The sequence below is a fragment of the Electrophorus electricus genome, chromosome 1, assembly GCF_041902795.1.
Source record: "Electrophorus electricus isolate QZ-2024a chromosome 1, ASM4190279v1, whole genome shotgun sequence".
Taxonomy (NCBI): Eukaryota; Metazoa; Chordata; class Actinopteri; order Gymnotiformes; family Gymnotidae; genus Electrophorus; species Electrophorus electricus.
The window spans coordinates 42,097,006-42,118,250 of NC_137497.1; the positions used below are offsets into that span (position 1 = coordinate 42,097,006).

The 21,245-nt window shown below is 41.9% G+C and overlaps 2 protein-coding genes and 1 long non-coding RNA gene across 11 annotated transcripts in view; 2 read left to right on the top strand and 1 right to left on the bottom strand.

Annotated features, from left to right (window-relative positions):
- ncoa2 (nuclear receptor coactivator 2) overlaps positions 1 to 735 on the top strand; it is a 58,764-nt gene extending 58,029 nt beyond the window's left edge. For all 9 annotated transcript variants that reach the window (XM_081720404.1, XM_081720386.1, XM_035526380.2 and 6 more), the window contains one exon: positions 1 to 735. This exon is cut by the window's left edge. The gene's annotated coding sequence lies outside the window, so the exon portion shown is untranslated.
- A 2,131-nt stretch (positions 736 to 2,866) lies between these two features.
- prdm14 (PR domain containing 14) lies at positions 2,867 to 6,799 on the top strand. The gene is made up of 8 exons (XM_035526427.1): positions 2,867 to 3,476; positions 3,665 to 3,718; positions 3,810 to 3,970; positions 4,161 to 4,428; positions 4,711 to 4,913; positions 5,176 to 5,277; positions 5,906 to 6,125; positions 6,639 to 6,799. The coding sequence occupies exons 1-8, from the start codon at positions 2,867 to 2,869 to the stop codon at positions 6,797 to 6,799; spliced, it is 1,779 nt and encodes a 592-aa protein (XP_035382320.1).
- A 2,695-nt stretch (positions 6,800 to 9,494) lies between these two features.
- LOC145647630 (uncharacterized) lies at positions 9,495 to 13,260 on the bottom strand. Its single transcript, XR_014116371.1, has 3 exons — positions 13,127 to 13,260; positions 12,448 to 12,585; positions 9,495 to 10,503 (listed from the first exon to the last, which is right to left on the bottom strand). It is a non-coding gene; the product is annotated as an uncharacterized LOC145647630 (long non-coding RNA).
- Between the last annotated feature and the right edge of the window lie 7,985 nt (positions 13,261 to 21,245).

Consider the following 21,245-nt stretch of genomic DNA (forward strand, 5'->3'; position numbering starts at 1 on the left):
GCCATGAAGTGACAGTGATGAGTCGGCATTTGTAAGCGCTATCAGGAATAGGTGCAAAATATTGGTTTGCCCTGCAAATTTTACGAAAATGATTTGTGTTTACCTTAATTTTAGGTTTTTTTTTCGAGAATTAATATCTTTTTGTAGTCTGCCAATTTCGTAGAGCTAAATGCATAAACCGGAAATGCTAAACCTAGCATATTGCCTTAGATCTGTTTTAATGTCCTGTATATTAGCTACAGAGTTGTCTGTATTATATTTGTATAGTGAATCACAATACTGAACGAGTTTATCACTGCTCTACTATGTCTTTTCTGCTGGATACTGATATGCATCTCTTTCTATCTGTATGTGTCTGAATATTGTTCATTTTTCAAGTTTTGTTTGCGATCAGCTGTGGGCCCTATTATTTGTACAGTTCTAATTTTACCCTCTTGTGTATGAAAAATGATGCAATGGGAAATCGAAGCAATATGTAATTTATATGGACTCTTTGGAGAAAGCTTACAGTATTGCGCGCTACGAGATGTATTTTTTCCAGTTGTGTTGTTCACATTAAATATCATCTGTTCACCCGCATCGATGTTTCTAATATTAGTGTGAGCATTTATGCAAAGTTAGATATACCGCGAGAAAACTTAAAAACAGTTATGCAAGTTGTCAACTAATATTGCTTTGCTGATGCTATTTGATGTTGAATAATACCATTGTAAATAAAGAATTCTGTTATTGCAATATTTAATACAATGTTCTGATCATTTTAACGGCGTGCTTCGGGGAAACGTCGCGTTAGGCCTAAATAGTTTATGCGCCGGCCGGAGCGCAATAGATCGCGCCACAAAACGTAAAAGCAAGCGAGTATTTACAAGGTCTAAGTGGAACGTGCATTTACAAAACGAACAGGTCACGTGGTTTAATTGCGCCACAGTAACGCCGAGCCAGTGCACGAGAAGACTTGCGGCGTCTACCTCGCGCTGAATGTTATCGCGCGTGGGAAAGGCGTTCGCTCTCTCCGCGGGTCGGCGCACAGACCACTGTGTCCGAATGAACACCATAAACTGGCCTTATGGAAGATCTGAAATGATTTTACACCCGGGTTGTATAGCTAGCGAAAGTTAATTGTAAATTGGTTAAATTATTTTTACAGCCTTCATTTCATTATAACGTTTTTTCAGTTTCTCAAAAATTAACCTCAGTGCCAGTAGTTCGTACTGCATGTAACAATTGTGAGCTTTATTGGAAGTGAAGGTGTGAGTGAAGGGTTTAGTCAGACAAAACATTTATTAATAAATCATGTCGGTTCGGACCTATCCAGTTTATTGTATGTATACAGTATACAGATGTAGCCTGCAGTATGATGAAAGGTTCCGTTAGTCTCAGAATAAACTCTGAACTTGTGCCATAATAACCAGCAAGGAAAAGACAATACACAGCAGTGTAAAATATTAGATCGGTGCCCGAAACAGTACAACGACTGAACTCCTTTGCTGCTGGTTTCTTTCAGGGACATATGGGTCTTATTTTATAAACGGTGCAGTGTTGAGTGGCAATGTAATTCAGACCGAATTTTTCTTTTCATCGCATTATATTATTGGATTACGTTAAAATATTTATTTGGCCGTCTAATTCTAGTCAATGCTGAAGTATAGACAGGATTAATGTGATATGAGATAGCAGTTTTGAAATGTTCGCAAAGGCTCTATTTGTGAACATTTGGTTTCTTTTGGTATCTATCTAATTAAATGCTTACTAGACTGTGTGCGCATGTTCAAAATATTATTTTTAAAATGGTATCAAAACATCCTTAGGCTAAATATTATGATGGCAAATCTTCGACTATTTAACTTAAGTTAGGTTAAGTGGGTAGCCACCAGTAGTTAACACATTAGAGAAGTTGGTGTTGCATATGAAAGAGTCTTAGAAGTAGAGCGCGTGTTAAAGTGTAATTCCCCTGGGGTTTGGAGAAAGATTTGAGGACGAGCCGATGGCCAATGGCTGCGCAGATAGAAAGAAGCTTCCTTTCACTCCTCCATCCTAACCTCAACACTGTGCTTCCAGATCTGCCTCAGGCTTCATGCAAGCAAGACGACAACCCAGCACTCGTTCGACATAGCGCTCTCATAAACCGCTCAGCTCCATCGCAACAATCCAACTTTTATTTCTGAAGAGAAAGGAATGCACATTTACTGCATCGCTTAAGTTGATTTCTTGTGAGTGAATTCTGATACATCCACATTTTATTACTTAATTTATTGGAATTAAACTGGCATGCGCAAAAGCCTTTTCGAGTCTTGTCTTTTACGTCAAATGTGTTGATTTAAATGTATAGACATACTGTTCGTTCGCAATAATTAGCCAGGGTCAGGAATTTATCGAGCATGACATGGCCGTTAATGCCTTCTGAAAGAGTTTGGATAGCTTCATTAATGTTGACCTTCCTGGCTGACCCGCTGTTCTTAAACTGCGGTGTCATGACCCCGATTTGTCTCAGTTACCACAGAGTCCACTCTGATCGCAGTACACGCTCCTTGTTTAAGAAAACGGTACCTTTTATTTTTCCTAGCAGTTGATCCAGACGGTAGTTATGGTATGTCTTGTACTTGTCATTTTTAAATCAGTAAATGTGCTATAGCAAATTAATTGTTGCGCGGTGTGTTCAAAACCTGCGCATTTATCCGGTGTGTTCAAATGACCCAGAGAACATTCTCTGATTAAATATTGTTTACAGCAACCTAAAGTATTTCACAGCTGTTGTGTGGGAACGAAGATCTTGTGGCTAACCTCTTCCATTCGTTTTGTGAACAGAACTCAGAACGGTCGTAGACGACTTAAATTCGCGCCACATCAGCCTCCTGTACCTGCTGTGATGTCGGTGTCTCTGTCCAGTAACCCCACAGCGGGAGACAGGAGTTTCCACTTGGACCCGCTGAAAGGCGTCCCCTCTGGAGTCTCCGGTTACTGCCCTCTTCCCGGAGCGCACTATATGAACATCCTCAGGAGCGCACACAGCACCTTCCACCCGCTCAAGTCGCTGGGGCGCTTGGTGTCCGATACACAAGCAATCATGCCGTTCAACTTCAGCGGGTCTCCGTCCTTTTTTCGCCAACACCACCACCAAGCTTCTGGGCTCCACGACCAGGTGTTCGGCGTGTCCAACCTTCCATACTTCAGTCGTATCCAGCCGCCTCCTGCGAGTTGCCCCAAGCACGAGGGGCTTCCGCAGGTGCTCCCCGAGCAGTTAACGGGGTTTCTCCCGGAATTCAGCAGTCCGTTTAGCGACAAGTCGTCTTCGACCTCCTCATCTCCAGCCAAGGACAGTTGCGTCTACCTGCCGTGCACGGAGACGATAAAGGAACACGCACGCACTTACAATTTCACCGAGGAGGATCTATTTACTGTTCTGTACGGATACTCAAAAAAACAGGAAAGAGACGTCGGCCACGCCATCTCAGGGCTAACATTTCCGTGTAACTCAGGTATCCTAATTATGTACAAGGGTTATTAGCAGTTCATGAAAACATTGTGTTGCATAACGTTGCTCTCATTCGTGCGTCTTCCTTCTGATCTATATAGTTAATCTATTAATTTTTAAAAATTGTATTTTCAAAATTGGATAGTCGACTGGTAACTTCGTTTTAAACATCAGATAAAAATTAAATTTTAGTTTCAGATCGCCTGCCTCCGAGTTTTGATACTGAAAGCCTTGAACTCCCTGAAGGTAGTTACCCCGTGAGTCTTTTTATATATTCATGTTATAAATTCACATTTATGGAATGACCCAGACGCAAAGCTTGTGTTTGTCTTTTCAGGTTTATTGATCCACCAAATCACTTGCGGAAACGTTTCCCATTGTGGAGTTTTTGCTGATAAGAGTACTATTCCAAAAGGCACGCGTTTTGGACCGTTTCGGGGGAAACTGGTAAACACGAGTGAAATCAAAACCTACGACGACAATACACTGATGTGGGAGGTAAATGTCGTTTAGATTAAATGTCATTTTACAATCACGCTGCCACCCATTTCATTCAAATGTAAATCCTGTCTACTCACAAATAAACAAATAGATAGATAAACAAATAAATAAATAGAGAAACAGCTCAGTTGACATTAATTTACTTCACGCACATCTAAAATGACCAACTACTTATTTCCACGTTAAGATTTTTGAGAACGGGCGCCTAAGTCATTTTGTAGACGGCAAAGGCGCGTCTGGAAACTGGATGTCTTTGGTGAAGTGCGCCCGTTTTCCGGAGGAGCAGAACCTGATCGCGGTTCAGTGCGAAGGGCAGATTTACTATGAGACGTGCAAAGAGGTCCGGCCTTCCCAGGAGCTGCTGGTCTGGTATGGCGACTGCTACGTTCAGTTCTTGGGCATCCCACTCACTCTCAAAGAGTTTTTCCACGACAATGAACCGATGCCATCGGAAGGTATGAAAAATGCCTACGCATAATTGTTGAGAAAGCGTGTAAAAAAATCTCGTTTCACAGCTAACATACGTAGTGTTTACATTTTTGTTATTGTGCGGTTTGGCATTTTGTAAACGCGCTGGTATCGAATAATTCTAATTGTGGCTTGAGAAAACGTTTTCTAATTCGAAAGTGTGTTGATTGATGGAGGTCTGAACAAAATAATTTTTTAAAATGAAAATGCTTTTGATTATGACGTTTTGGCTCGTGTAAATTGACTGTTCTTTCCCCTGTCCGTTTTAGATTCTGGAGAGGGTTACAAATGTGATCGATGTGGAAAAGTCTTCGCTTACAAGTACTACAGAGACAAGCATCTGAAATACACGCGCTGCGTCGACCAGGGCGACAGAAAATTCCCGTGCCATCTTTGTAACAGGTCCTTCGAGAAAAGAGACAGACTGCGAATCCACATTCTCCACGTACACGAGAAACACAGGCCGCATAAGGTAAATGCTGTATGAAACTGTGTATTAAATTGCAAGTTTATACTATTTTAAAGACCAGTTGTGATAAACCAACTGTTTTAAATCTTTCAAGAATATTTCAGTGTGTGTGGTTCTGATAGAACAGCTCCAGTTTGAAATAGCTGTGTTCGATATGTAGGATGAATGAAAAATTCCAGCAAATATAATAAGGATGTTATGACTTTACAAACAGGGTTTAATCGTGTAATTGTTTTGTTCTGTTTTATTTGTTGTTGTTTCTCAGTGTTCTGTATGCGGCAAAAGTTTTTCACAGTCTTCCAGTTTGAATAAACACATGCGCGTGCACTCAGGAGAGCGACCTTACAAATGCGTTTACTGCAACAAGGTGAGGCTCGCGCCGTCTCTGGTGCAGGCCATGGGCCAGAAGTAGATTTGGCTAATTTCATGGTGTACTTAACCAGAGTGCTTATTATCCCTCTCGTGGCACACTCCAAAGCCACACTTATATGCTAATTAATGCCAGATGCACATTCAAGCCATTGTTAATTGGGATTATGGCTTTTATTTATGACTCGTGAACAAAACCTTCCTGTTGCTTTGGCTAAGAGTGCCTAGTTTGCACGGAGTGACAACTCGTTGTTGACTCGTTTATATCAACTATTCTCACTTTGAACTGTCTGAATTGTACTTCCTCTGACTTTAGTTGGTAGTAACGGCCTTCGAGATAGTCCAAGGAAAAAAACACATTAATTTGTGCTATAATTATCAAATTAGTATTACATTATATCTGGGGTCAGGTCTATTCCAACAGTATACTTGCATTCATTAGGATGCAATGCAACAGCTGATCTGAAAAGAGCCCTTTGGAAAATGTTTTTATATGACTGAGAAATATTGAACCTTAGAGAATATACATCAGGGCAATGCACAACGTGTGGTTTTGCCAGCACGCAATACAGTTTGGACCTATTAATATCCAATAAGTATTAAATTTGTTGTTGTTGATGATGCAGGCTTTCACGGCTTCCAGCATTCTTCGCACTCACATCAGACAGCATTCCGGCGAGCGGCCATTCAAGTGCAAACACTGCGGCAAGGCATTCGCCTCTCACGCGGCTCACGACAGCCACGTGAGGCGAACCCACGCGAAAGACAAACCGTTCTGCTGTGACGTCTGCGGCTGTACGTTTCAAGAAGCCGAGGAGTTAAAAGTCCACATCAAAAGTCATAAAAGTAAGACCGCCGTTTAAAGCCACAAAACTGTTGTTGGAGAGATTGTTTCATACATTTAAATTTTGCTTCGACTCATACGAAATCATACCTAAAAATTGACTGATCCGGTTATGTTACTCTAATTAATTAATAATTTAATTAAGATGACTTAATAATACTCCCAGATAATGTCAACACGCCAACTCGTGTTGTTTCAATTATCCTGTTATACATTTAGGCATTATAATATCTATATCCCTTTTATAGGCAAGTCAATAAAATATGCCTAAAGTTGCATAGAATAAGGCACAGTTATGTTTCACAGTTACTCTTTTTTCCGTTCTGAATTTAATAAATTTAACAACAAACATTTACGATCAGGTCACTTCGGGTTTAAATATTTATGAACATCGAATATATTGTTTTAGCTAGTTCTATTCTCTCTCTCTCAAAAATAAAGATTTTATCATTATTTGAAAATATTTGTTTTTAAAACCTCATATATATGAAAGTATTTTTTATCATTTCTGACAGAGTCGACGGTTCCTCCTTCCGCTCCTGGGATTCGCGCGACGGATGGAAACCCGTCGTTTCCTATAAGCACAGAATGTGCTCGAGCACAACGGCAGCTAGGCGAGAGTTTCCCTTTCCCTGGACTCACCGCGCTTAATTCCGAGTACCGGCCGTGGAATTAACGCTAGCCTACGACTTAAACCGAAGGGTCAAATCGCTGCTACTTATGTTTTCGTTTGCTTTTCATTTCCTAAGAGATCATGCTCCGTGTTCGTCTATTTAACACACGTGTAGTTTCATATATTTAACGTGGTAATGTAATGTCTCCTTAAAATTGTGTTTTTTGCTGTAATGTACTGTGACTTATTTATTACGGTATTTGTTTTAAGCAGGATTTGCAATATTCTTTGTTTTAACTAGCTTTAACGTGAGCTATAGGCTGCAAATGTTATTGTCGCGAACTTTAGCCTCGTGTATCTTGAGAGCATAATTATTATTTTTAAAGGTCAACAGATTTATTATTGTTATTATTATTATTATCATCATCACCATCAACACTATTTTAATATTGTTATTTATGGCTGTATTTGACATATTCTATGCAATTTCAAACCATTACATTCATAAACGTCTACTTTTGAGGTTCTGTACGCTACATGTTCTGTCTCTAAACCTATCAGAAATTGTCCGTGTGTAGCTATACATGACGTTATATCACCATAACAAAAAACAATAAAACATACGGCATGAATCGTTTTTTTTTTAATTATTTCAGTTTTTATTTAGTAAAATAGGTTATATTTTTTAAAGTTTAATTTTAATGAATGTCACATTGACAACTTATTGCATTTACTAAACGCTGTAAGGGGAAAATAATAGTTTTCAACATACTATAAAACGCACATCTCATTTTCCAGCCAGGAGTTTCTCAAAAATATTCATCTCCTCGTTTGTCTGGTGGTTGTCGAAAACGAACGTTTTTTCATATTATTAAATTATTGCAACTAGATAAGTTTACGTAGCCTACTTAGGTTATTAGGACGTTTTTTTTTTTTTTATTTAAACGTCTTCCCATCAATTTGGAAAAAGATTAGGACAGATATAGGTCACATAACGAGATCTTTTATGTCAGTTTTTGAAGTTGTACAGAACTACAATACACATCTTTGGTTAGCCTATATTAACCTATATGAGTAACACTCGGTTGTAAACGGAATCTTTGCTTGTGATTACGGAACGCCACCTCTCCTGCTCATGCACAGCTATTCAACCGAAGCAAGAAGTGCAAGATTACAGCATTATTTTGGATGTGGTGATATAAACGTCTTTCTGTCTTGGATAAACAGTAGTACTTATGTTTTATCAATATGACAGTGAGAGGATTTGTTTTAGTCTTTGAGTGTGAGCTTACTTGTGCGACAGGGAAAATCAGAGTGCAAAAATGCAGGTGAACCCTCAGAGGAGTTGCGCTGTGCATATTTCTGAGAGCCGAAATCGGAGAAGGGAGAAATGGCACGGGCTGGAAAACTTTGGCGTGTGCGCGTGTGCATTTTCTGTGATTTGCTAAGTGATAGCAAGGGGTGGGAGGGGAGGGGCTAAGACATCCCCCAACAGCAAATTAATGACAATGGACTACTGCAATGAGGTGGCCTGTGTGCGGGGAGAACAGGAATCCCCCTAAACAAAGGCAGCTTCTTTTGACATCTGCTCACCCCCAGTTCTGTGTCTGCGTGTTGCCAACTGTCTCTGGTAAAGAGAGACTAAGAGAGAACGAATGGTGAACAGAGAGAGAGAGAGAGAGTGGGAGGAAGGCACTCTGACAAATTATGCATTACTTCATCAGTGTGGCTGTGTGCACTTTTGCCACCTTTTAAGCTTGTAGCCAATAGGAGACCAAAGGCAACCACTAAGGTGACAGTCATTTCTTATGTATCTTTCCTATTAGCTTGATTGCCTTATATAATCATAAAGCGTCTTCAGTAAAGTGGCATTGCTCGTTTATCCAGGTCAGTTTGCATACATTCCTTTCTCCTGACTTCCCTTTTTCTTCTTTCACTTCGCTCTCTTTTACACCAAATTTCTTTATATTTTGCCGTTTTCCATTCATGGATACTGTTTACCTGTTTTTGTTCTCCTCACTTGGTTAATTGCAGCATTAGCCACCGTTAGAGAAACAGTGAGATCACACGAAAGGCTTTGCACAAACCAAGACATTCGTAGCATACATTTGTGTTGTTTTGTTTGCATGAGAACTCGTTAAGTTCATTTAGAGCCATTGAGCTTATATTCTTGTTTACTGTTGTTACGGATTCCCTGCGCAGCACCTGGATGAGGCCGGACACCTGCAGAGCCACAATGGGCTCCTGCCTTCAGCTTCTTCCTGCCTTCAGCTGTCTGAGGGAGCCACCATGGCCCCCACCACTAGTTTCACCCTCAGTGCTTCCATACAAAACATGCTGGTTTCAATTCCCCACTCATATCTGAACTGAGAGGTAGCAGAGACTTAACCAGTAAACTATCCCTCAGAGGACCCTGCATTCACTGGCTAGTCTTTGAAGGTCTGTGCAGGCTACTGGTTGTCTTGCTTGTAACTCGGACCTCATGGTGGTTCATCATACCTCTGGAGCTTCTCTTCATTGTGGCCATTGTAATTTCCTAGCTGAGGTGAGCTTTGTCTCCATGTTTTAACATAATTTATCTTCACACAACTTCACACCATTAATCCATCTTTGGAGTGCTCAGTAGCAGTCTATTGTGTTATATTCCATTTGAGGTTTAGTCAGGAGCCATAATGGAGTGGAACAACAAGAGGAAACACTAAAAGTGGTATTATCACAGCAATGTGATATGTGATTTAATGCCTAGTTCTCTCTCTGTCTCTCACACACTCTGTCTGCTGAATTTTTATATGCTTGGCTATAGGCATTGATTTCACACTTAACCTTACCAGCCATTAAACACTGGCCTCTCTGACCTGGAGATCCATAATTTAGTTTGTTCTCTTTATTAATGTGATATTACATTACTAATCTCCCCTCTGAGGAAAATGGCTGTCATGGGCTATGAGGCTGAGGGCTAACCCATTATGACATCTAAATTCTCCGTAAATGAGCTATGAGGATGAGGTATTATGAGGTATTCACCAGAAATATGTTTGAAGCCTGTACACAGTAACATAGTATGTGAGAAATCTGAAATGTATGATATATGTATATTAAATATACATATATGTATATGTATACAGTAGATTGTGTGTGTGTGTGTGTGTGTGTGTGTGAGAGAGAGAGAGAGAGAGAGAGAGAGAGAGAGAGACAGAGTGAGATAAGCCAAGTAGGACAAACAGAAACAGGCCTTAGTGCAGTGACACCAGAAGAGTCTCTCTCTCCTGCTCTCATACACACACATCTCCCTGTAAGTGGTTACCTGTCAGTTCCTATTTCAGCCTTCAGTCACTACCGGCAGCAGAGCTAAGCCGTGGCCTGATCAATTAGCCTTATTGATTCTCTAATAGCAGGCAGCATACGACACAAGCCTGTCTTCATGCTAGCCTCAGGCGCTTAGCTGAGTGGCCCATAAACACAACCATAAGCAGATCCTTGTAGAGGCAGCGGAGAGCAGACCACGCTACTCATGGTTTGCTTGTATAGGTCCACTAGAGTGTGTGATAGCTTCCACAGGAAGCACAGGAGTGGGTCTGGGTGGTTCGCCCTGTCCAGTGGAGTTCAGGGCAGGCTGAGAGCAGCTTGCTCCAGGCACAGGTTGCGCTGCTGTGATGGTCAGGGTTTCCTCGGGAGACTGTCGCTAATCCACAAGAAAATCCAGCTAAACGCTCTGAATGCAGCTTAGTGGATGAATTGCAGATCAAACACAACAAAGCTGGTACAACCTGGGGAGAGAGAAGGGCAGAGAACAGCACAGAGAGACAGAGAGACAGAGAGAGAGAGAGAGAGAAAGTGAGAGTGAGAGTGAGAGAGAGAGAGAGAGAGAGAGAGAGTCTCAGAGTCCAGATGACAGTTGCAGCAGAGCAGATGGTCAGATACTTGACTGAAGCTTCAGTAAACCTTTACTGAGGGTCGGTCCCTTGGGAAAACACACACACACACACACACACACACACACACACACACACACACACACACACACACTTCACTCATTTCACATTTCCCTACATCTAGAATATATTGTTTTGCTAAAATCCAGAAATTAATTAAAGTACTGTTCATGATGAAATTTGGTAGAGTTGCATTAACACTAATTATTTAAATCAATGTGAAATTTGTTACCCTAAAGACTACTGGAATGTATCATCTGAGTTGCAGGATTCAGCTGATGCAGTCAAACTACTATTATTTATTTACTTAGTCTTTTTTTTTCATAGAACCTATGTAAGGTTGACTTAGGCTCTGTCATTCATGATGTCAAAAAGAAGCTCTCCCCATGCCTTGCAGAAAACAAAAACTTTGTGCATGTCTGTTTTTCTGTTTCATAGTTATTTTACCACCGTGAAACAGAACTTCAGCGAAGGAGAACGATGGAACAAGAGAGCTGGTGGGTGAAAGACTAAATGGCAGAGAGAGAGAGTTGGAGACAGAGTGAAAGAAAGAGACTGTATACCCTCTCTATGGCAACGCCTGACACATAGGAACTTCTTTTTTGATGGTCCATACCAGTGGCAGCAGTGGTTCACTTCAGATACGCTCTCAGTTCCTGGTGGAGTGGATTTTGCTTTTGAATGAATCTGAGAGAGATTCAGTATTGGAAGCAGTACTAAAGACTAAACAAGGCAATCTCAGTGATCTTAGTTATGTTATTTGTTATTATATTGTCTATGGAACATGTTATTATGTTATTTATCTGTAATGTTTGATGATCAATGGTCTGCATCTCATTTGATTGTGTTGTAAATGGAAGAATAATTAAATATTAATTTATTATAATCACTTAATATATGCAGGCACACTTAAAACAATATTCAGTTGCTTTTCCTTGGTAACGTCTTCCTTCTTTGTATTCCCCTTTTTCCCATGTGTATTCTATGCAAGCAAAGAAATGTTTGCCCACAGGATTTGACTCAGATGGAAATAGTATGGCGTAACACACTTTTGTGTCTGTGTGTGTGTGTGCGTGTGCAGTAACTAATGAACACTTTGCTTAATTTTTTCCTAGCTGCATTGCGTTACTCTGAGTCACATGAGTTTGCACAATTTGTGTAACTGAATTCAGTTCTGTGAATTCTGAGTATGAAGATGTTATTGGACTTATTTTGAACTAGTTCCTTTCCCTTTTGGAGGTTTTTTAGTCAGTAATATTTAACACACGTGTAGTTTCATATATTTTGCCAGTGGTGGCATTTGTGTGTACTTAGCTGTTTTATCATGTCTCTGTAAACCATGTATATAGCAAAAACTTCAGTAGCATTAAAAATCCCCCTCCTGACTCACAGACACAGGACTGAATTCTTTCTCTTAATTTTACTGCATTTTTACACAAGAGCACTCACAGGCACTGACTGACACGCATCCCAACACACCACCTCTACTGCAATCACAGCCAGCTTCCCTTTACCTGGGCGAGCTATTGAATTCTTTAACCCGACTCAAAACTACATGTTATTGAAGTTACTGAAGAGAGGTGGGGTAAGAGATTGTGTGTGAGAGAGCCACCAGAAACGTGGGAATATTGCGCCAAAGACCATCTTTGAAAACCTCTTTTTCGCTTTCTGTGTACTGCTGTCAATCAAATAGGCCTGCATACGTTCCTTTTCTCAAAACAATTCACAATAAAAAAGTCGTTTGGTGTGGGTGTTAAGGCGCTCAGCTTGGTGACAGACCTGTAGTTGTTCCCTCTCCTCCGCATCCTTCCATCAGACTTTGAATTTGTGGAATTTCTCTTACGGTCCAGCCCTCCTTTCTGTTATGAGCTCCCACAGATCCTTCCAGATCATACTGGTGTCATAATGGTGTTCTGCCTTCAACACATTAGCCAGACAAGACCCTGCTACACCCGCTCAGGAAAACCACAAGAATCAGGCGGTGACTGAGGAGACAGTTGCTGGTTGCGCACACGTTCACTGCAATGTATGATTGGCTGCATAAATCCTTGGCTGACTGGAAAAAAAAAAATCTGCTTCACCGCTGAACAGAGCTAAACGTGTTAGAGCTGCTGAAGGAACACTGATTCACATAGAGAGATCTAAAGTAAGTAATGATGTAAGTAATTCACAACAAACAGCATGAAATAGTGAAATGGTGGGGTTCAGGAGACCAGAGAGGTAGCGTTCACACGGTGGTGAGAAGATAGGGGCCAAGAGACGCCAGATGCAATGGTGGGCTGTGCCAGTCAAGCAACCTCATCAGAGCAGCAGCTGTATGTCTCATATGACACTTACAAAGGCTGATTAGTTCCAAAATCAATTTAACATCAAATCTGGAGGATCAGCAGTGCAACTTTACTGTATCACAGTGCGATAATCTTTGTTAACTTAAATTAAGTTTATTTTCAATCCTCACCCTTCTATGAGAAGTAAAGCGCGTTCTGCACATCTTCAGCCCTGGCCGGAGGAGCATGTGAGAGTTGTGTGCAGCTTCCTGGGGGAACCACAGCTCACAGTCCCGCAGTCTCGCTATGGGACACAAAGCCTCCTGCTGAAACATTTATGAAGCCTTATGACCCTCTCTCTGCCTAATGTACCCTAACAAGCCTTTATGGTCTCTCTAGCCTAGCTACACCTTTAGCCTCGCCAGCGTCTAACTCCTTAACACCCACCCACCCCCACCAACCAGGGCTATCTGCTCTGTCAGCGTGGTCACATGGTTAAAGCTGATTGGTTGTCCTACAGATGACTGATGTGATAACCTGTCATGTTAAAATGCTGTATGTTTTTAAATTCTACAATTCTTTGTCAGCAAGTAATGAAAATGAAATTAGTACATATACACCATTAAGAACAAGCACAAAGGAATTTACCACAGAGAGGGAGAGAGGGGGAGAGAGAGAGAGAGAGAGAGAGAGAGAGAGAGAGAGAGAGAGAGAGAGAGAGAGAGAGAGAGAGAGTGGTGACCTCGGGTTGTCATTGTGCTGTCAGAGGTCTAACCGGACATTAGGAGACCTCCATTACTCTGTGTGTGTTAAAGCCAAGCCCGTAGGGACAGGTCCTCAGGAGCCTGTTTTACTGCAGCCCTGCCTGTGTTTACACTCCCATGTTGAGGAGGCCATATGCTAAAGGGCTAGAGTTTCTCCTCAGATGTCCCCCATCTACACGCTTACACACTCACTGGCCTAAGAGGAGCCATCAGTTGGAAAGTGTCACTTAAATGCAAAGTGATATTGAGCTGTTGATGTCTGTGATAGAAGACTTCACACCTGAGATACATAATCAAAAATTTCCAAATGGCTTTAAGAGGATGATTACACTGGCAAACAGCGATTTAGCTTTATTATGTATTTTTGCACACCAAATCTAAATGTTTTTCAGAATTACTGCATCACCCATATTTTTTATATGCCAACATATTCACAGTATGTAAATGCAGTACTCACTGTTCCTGAGATCAAGTATAGGCAAAGATCAAACATCTGTAAATTTCAGAAGTAAGTTTATATGTATTTTATTGTCCATATACTAATAGCTTTATTTATGAATAAGTAATATATACTTAATGTAAATTCAATTGCGCCATCATTTAAAAACCTTAAAAACACAACTGAATACAGCATAAAAAGTACTATAAGTCCAAATTTTATTGTCCAGCGTTATTTAGGTCTGAAATGGATTTATACCAATTATTAGAATATAATCTAAATAACTTCATATAAAGCATGTAATGCCTCATTCTGGGTGGTTTTGGGCAGAATTAATTTGTAGTATGGCGCAGAGTGACTGCAAGTGTGGGCGGGGCTGTCTGGATCAATGCCACTGGAGAATGTATGTTTTTTATAGTTATGCTAATGGAAAAGAACATCATCTTAAAAAAGGCTTCCCATCAGCAGTGTACAATCACATGCAGACAGACATACACACATGTGCATGCACACACATGGTGTAGGAGAAACAGAGGACAGCACAGGCACTTTTGAAGGGCTTGTGGTGCCCATCACACACTCACACACACGCAGTTATGTTATGTTCACATGACCTTTTTCTCCTACATCCAGGCAAATGCAACCTCAGCCCTCCTCGGGTCCCCAAGTGTGAGCTCATGGTAGTCCTCCAACGTCCAAGCTGGCACTTCCTGACACAAAATATCCAGTCAAATCGACATCATCACTGCATTTGTAATCAATAGTAGGAAGACATATTTAATCTCCTGAAACATGTGTTCTCTAGCACAAAGCAGAGTGTTGTGGTTTCTGGGTGGTCAGAATTTTCACTCAATGTGTCACGAGGGAAAGTAACTGGAATATGGAAGGGGATGGGGGACATTTGGTAGAGCTGATTTCGGATCAGTTTTTGGTGGTGGGCTGTCCAGGATGTAGGGGGTGGGGTGTCTCTCTAGGGAGATGGGTGTCCCAGTCACTGACAGTCCCAGTCAGGGAGGTCATACATGGGGAAGATCACTGAGCCCACCCACAGGAAAATGAGCATGAGATAGGATTTAGTGTGTGTGTGTGTGTGTGTGTGTGTGTGTGTGTGTGTGTGTGTGTGTGTGTGTGTGTGTGTGTGTGTGTGTGTGTGTGTGTGTGTGAGAGACAGAGAGATAGAGAGAGAGAGAGAGAGAGAGAGAGACAGAGAGAGAGAGAGAGAGAGAGAGAGAGACAACAAGGTGTAAGTAGGTTGCCATTGTAACAAACAGCAGGCTATCATTTTGCGTAAAGTTGTCATGAACTGTAAAACTGTCATGAACTGTAAAACTGTAATGCAGTAAACCTTTTCCCTCGTCTTATTTTAATGAACGATAAGTCAGTCATGCTCAGCGTTGTGGTGTATCTGGGTAATCATTGTGCTGTTTTGATTGCTCTCCACTGGTGAGTGGTAGACAGCATTTTTTCTTTTGTCTTGACAGTGTTCAGCATCAGTGCTCTATTGATCAGAATTAGTCAGTTAATAAGCTTGAGACCAATTCATCAGCTAGAGACTGGAACAGCAAAGCCGACCTTAATCAAGTCTTCAAAGTGTTCCGAGCATGACGAGTGTAATTACAGGGCGCCAAGAGGGAATGTATGTTAGACGGAGAGTAACAGGGATCTAGGCCTGAATCGGGTGGAAGATAGAGAACTTTCATTCTCTTCTCTCTTCCTGATGTACATGTGTGTAAATGTAATTTGGCTCACAAAACATGTCCTAACAGACAGTCTTGTGTATATGATGGACAACACTAGAATCCACTAAGACTACACTGCAAAAATCAGAACAGTAGGTTCATTTGGAATGAAGCAATCAGTGTATAAGTTTGTCTTTGTAAAGTATACTCTACCAGGCAGTAGATATCCAGGACCAGATTGGGAACCCCTGGTGTAGAAGACCAAGAATGAATAAAGTGTAGTAGCATAATACATAAGACAAGAATTATTTCATACGTGTTCATACAGTACCCACAGTGTAGGCCTAGTCCCTGTTCTTCTCTCACCACCCGACTTTGCAGGTTAATTATAATGAAGGCATTGAGAGTCAGGTGGGCGATGCCCACACATATCACCCACGGTTAGGAGATGATGCAGCCCCACCTAATTTCTATTGGAAAATTCTCAATAATTACCACCATCACTCTGCTCAATTTTTCACTCGCAGTGTAAACAACTGCTGGGGAGAACTCAGAAGGCAGAGAACGATGAGTTCATTTCGAACCAACGCGTGGGCAGCTAATGCGGCTTAGATTTACGGTCGAGTGCAAAAGTGATGGCCATCCACCCGCCACAATAACTCCTCTCCTCACGGGTGGAGGAACGTGATGAGTTTGGAGAGCAATGTGAGACAACGTGAGATATGTATTTATTTAGCAGAGGCTTGCTTGATCGGACAGCGAATAAGTAAGCGGGACTTTTCTTGAGTTTCACGCTCAGTGCCATCAGCAGAAAGGGGTGAAAGAAACAGGGTAAATGGACAGAATTAGCAGACGTGATGATCAAGGCGTAGTGTGAACACTGGACCCTGTTGACCACGCAAAGTGCTCAACGTTTCTGCCATAATTAGTGGATCATTCTTCCAATCCGTGACCCATAAGTGGATTAATGAGTTCCCCAGGTGAGCTCACCTCCACTGCCTGACCACAGAGTCATTACTGAGTTTCTCTTTGTCTCTCGCATTTGAACCTCGCTGACTTCCTCTGTGCTCCTGGCGATCTGTCTGTCTGACCTCGCTTTCACACATGATATACCCCAGTGACCTATTAGCTGATGTCGCATCCATTAAAGGTTCTGTTCACAATCCCCACCTCAAAAACAGGCCTAATAAAGGAGGCCTGACTGCTAATTGTGCTTGTTGGTGCCCTTGAAACCTTCCTCCAGGTGTAACACAAGCAGCTAAACAAGGTCTCTGCACAGCGCTAGTTAGCACAGTCTGGGAGACACTGCAGTGGTGGAGAATGACGGGGCACATTACCATCAGAAATGGACACCGTGTGTAGAAGCCCCCCAACCCCCACCCCACCCCATCCCACCCCCACCACGAATGTCACAATAAACACTGTTTATAACATATTTGTCAAGCAGCATTCATGTTACATGTTTCCACTTTTAACATCTAATTTATGACTGATGCATCTGGCTGATTTACTGTAGTTTTACAAGGCTTTCTGCTTATGCTGTTGTGTTTTTTCCCCAGTTTGTCTATACGGCCTACTTTACAGCTCTGTACAATAGCACTGTGGCTGTGGTGATCATCAGCTATTGATTTGTATAGGTTTAAACCTACCCTGTTCCCTCCCACTAATCATGGGCTGACCCAGTGGATTCCCAACCCTGCTCCCACTGGGGCCCAAAGAAGGTCCTGCAGTCCTACTTGATCTGTCACTCAGGACGAAGTAGAGAGAGAGAGAGAGAGAGAGAGAGAGAGAGAGAGAGAGAGAGAGAGAAGGGAAAATAAAGAGACAGAGAATGAAAGAGAGTGAAAGAGAGAGAGACAGACAGACAGACAGACAGACAGACCCCAGCCTAGCTTCATAGTAGGAGATTAGGTTATGTCTTTGAGACTAGTAATTTATAATGTACTGAATAAATCACTCATTAGCTTGTACTTTCCAAGACCCATATTTTGCCTAGTACTGTAATAAGGCTAATTCAGGTCTATTTAACTAGTCCTCTGTTTTTTAAAAGTGACTGCAAAGATGTGGCACTGATGAACACTGAGATCACAGTAAGAGAAGCACATTCCTAACTCTGCCCAGCGCAGTCCTGCGCGGCCGGAGCTGCTATAGATCTGTGGCTTCATCTGATAGTCAGATCACTTGATCAATATAAGCACTGAGCATTTATCAAAGCTGATTGCCGATCATTAAAAAGGAGTCGTTATGTAAATCCGAGGAGGATGGAAACTTGTTGATGTGTTGTGCTATGCTTTAAGAGTAAAAGATCAGTAGACAATCACAGTGCGGAGAAGAATGCCCTGTGGACCTTCTGCGTGGTCACTCACTGACCTCGGATCAAGTCAATAAGCTCCTATCTCTCTCTCTCTCTCCCTCTCTCTCAACAAATACTCAAACTCACACGTGTCTATGTGTACTGGGCTCATTAAATTCTTACAGTGTTTGGAAACCAGGCAGCAGTAAATACAGATTTATACAAGATGAGACATCGATATCAGAATGAGCTCATCTGTCATACGGAGAAGAAGTACACCATTAGGCGCTGTAAATAGCGTGCAATGCAGGACAGAGAAAAGCTCGCGCACCAGCATTCAGTGTTTCTGGTAACACTGAGCAGCAGTATTCATGACGACGGCTCTTTATACGTCCTCACCGAAACACAGTGCTCAAGGTGCCATGTCTGTGATCCAGCTTTGCTATTTTTTGGCAATGCGAACAGTGCTTGTCAGTTATGTGTCATTATGCGCATTAGTACATTGTGCAGATTGATAAACTTGGCTGTGATGACAGAGGTCATCGTATCACTTGGCTATGATGTCAGAGATGAATGCAAGCTTATTTTTGCAAGCTTATTTACACCATACAGTAAGCAACAAAAGATAAACAAACACAAAAGCTATGATAGTACAGGAAAAATAATGGCAAAACAGGAAGCAAACCAAACCAGGAAGTATAGTTAGGTTAGTTAGGTTACCTTAACGTTAAGAAAACAAAGAAGAGACAATATAAGGAAATGAAGCAAATAAACAACAATGAAACTGGACACACGGACCACGAGGAGCAAACATGACATGCAAGCGCGGCAGAGTGAGAGCCTATAGAATGGCGCAGCGCTGCGTAAGGGAATGAAAGAAGACTGAAGAACATCACGGGACCGACGAGCAGGTATAGACAGCCAGGCTTTAATATTCAGGCGGGGCCGAGTGCTGGGTTTGCACTGCCGAAGGTAGCTTAATGGATGGAATCAGTTATTTTATCAAATCTTAAACAACAGCACAAGAATCAATCAGTGTAATCCAATAAACTTTTTTTGCATAAACTAAAAGCATTTTAGTGGGGCGGTTCAAGCAAATATTAAACTGGAATTCAAGAATCCAGCCATAATTGAGACATGCACTTGTCATTGGGAAAGAGATTTCACCGATTTTACACACCATATGAACACTGCTAAATACTCCTGTCCAGTAGGACAGCTGGAATATCCCATTACCTACGTGACAGATATGACAAAATCTGAGCAAAGAGGATTTATTTCTTACTCTTCTTTCTTTTTAAATTGATGGATATTCCTGATTCATTTTCTTGTTGGATTTGTCTAGTGATGATGCAGTCCTCTTTGAGCAGTTTACCCTTGGTGGCCTGATTGTATTTCCTTTATACATATTTATCCACCAACTGTCCCTCTGCATTGAGTCTTGTGCAATCATTGACACAAAGATCCTCACATTTCCCCACCATCCCACCCAGCTGAATGACACTTTAACTCCTTTACATTCACTGGGTGAGCCACATTACGCCCCTTAACACTCGTGCGTCCTCCATCACGCACATCACAATAGCCAGCCACCATGGCAGAGAGACGCAGGCCCGGGGTGTGTCCAGGCCGGCACGTGCAGCATAAAAGTCATAGCCTTTGTGTTCCGGCATCCCCCTCTCCAGCTCACATTGGTTGTCGGACTGCTAATTGTGTCCCTTTCAGGTCATTGTAGCGCATGCACACTTCTGGTTGTGAGCGTGTGCCCTGCAAGGGGGGAGAGGAGGACCTGCCCAGGGCCCAAGCACGTGCACAGCACAATGGAGTCCCCAGATTAACGTGGGAACAAAGGCAGAGTAAAGTGTAATTAGACTGGAAACAGCTCTGGCCTGAATGGGGAGGCAGGCGCCGCTCTGTTGGCAGCTGTGCTCAGAGCAGCCGCTTACTGGAAGCAGAGCAGGAGGAGAGAGCACCCACAGCAGTCTTAACTGCCCCATCCATATGCCTCCCCTCCCCCTGGGCAAACAAATACATACACACACACACACACACACACACACGTGCAATCTCTTACACAATGATGGGCAGACAAAAAAGCTTCATCATCATCCTATATACAATACATTGGTGTGACTGGAGCATTTAGTTTTTAGCATTAACATAACTAAGGTCTCCCAATTTAAAGGTGTGAAAGTCAGTTCTTCCTGCCAAAAAGACAAGTAAATAAGGATTCATATGGGAGTCTACTGTTGGCCATCACGTTCACCCACATCTGTCTCTCCATGAGCCCAGTTTACACACACTTTTAGGCTGCATGCACTTTTGTAATAAGCGTGACTAATGCAGTGGTGTCTGTAGACCAGTGCTAATCTGAGCATTAGACGAGGCATTAAGCTAAAGACTCAGGATGGAGTCGCTGGGAGGCAGAAGAGAAGAGGGCGGGGCAGTTATCCTGCACCGCCACACACTCGCAGGGCCATTGAAATGCATCCACTTAAACTCCAGCTAATTATCTGGTGGGTCCAGTTTACAGTAAGGGTGGAGTAATTACAGAAATGGGGCAGTAGAATGGGGCATATGAGGACCATAGACTAAAGGCTACAATCAGTAATGAGGAGACAAATTAAACTCTCAGCACAATCCTGTACAAATTGCCCTGCCCTGAGCCTACAAATTAAACTCAGTGGTGTGGACACTTTCTGTTAGGATCCACTGTTTTCTATTAGTGTCTTTTAGAAGAGCTAGATTGAAGAAATTAATTCATTAATTCAGAAGTTGGCAGGAGATTATTTCCTAGTTCAAAGCATAAAACAATGCAGATAACCAGTTAACACAATGAATCACTTCCTGTGAGAAGGACAAAGAAAATTGGATGATGATATCAAGTTAAAATTCAACCAGTTTTAAGTATTCACTTTACTATTGATATGTGCTTGTGTATTAGAATCATATCTTTACAGATGGACCATCAGTGGTGTTCTTCTCAATATTACCTTAATTTCTTTTCATCTCCACTCTGATATAACCTTAAAGTCATCAATGCTTCCTGAGAGAGGCTCAGGGGAAGTCCCTCATTCAAGAACATTACATCCCACAGTCAACCAATTAGCCTGTATTTAACCAATCAGATCATCC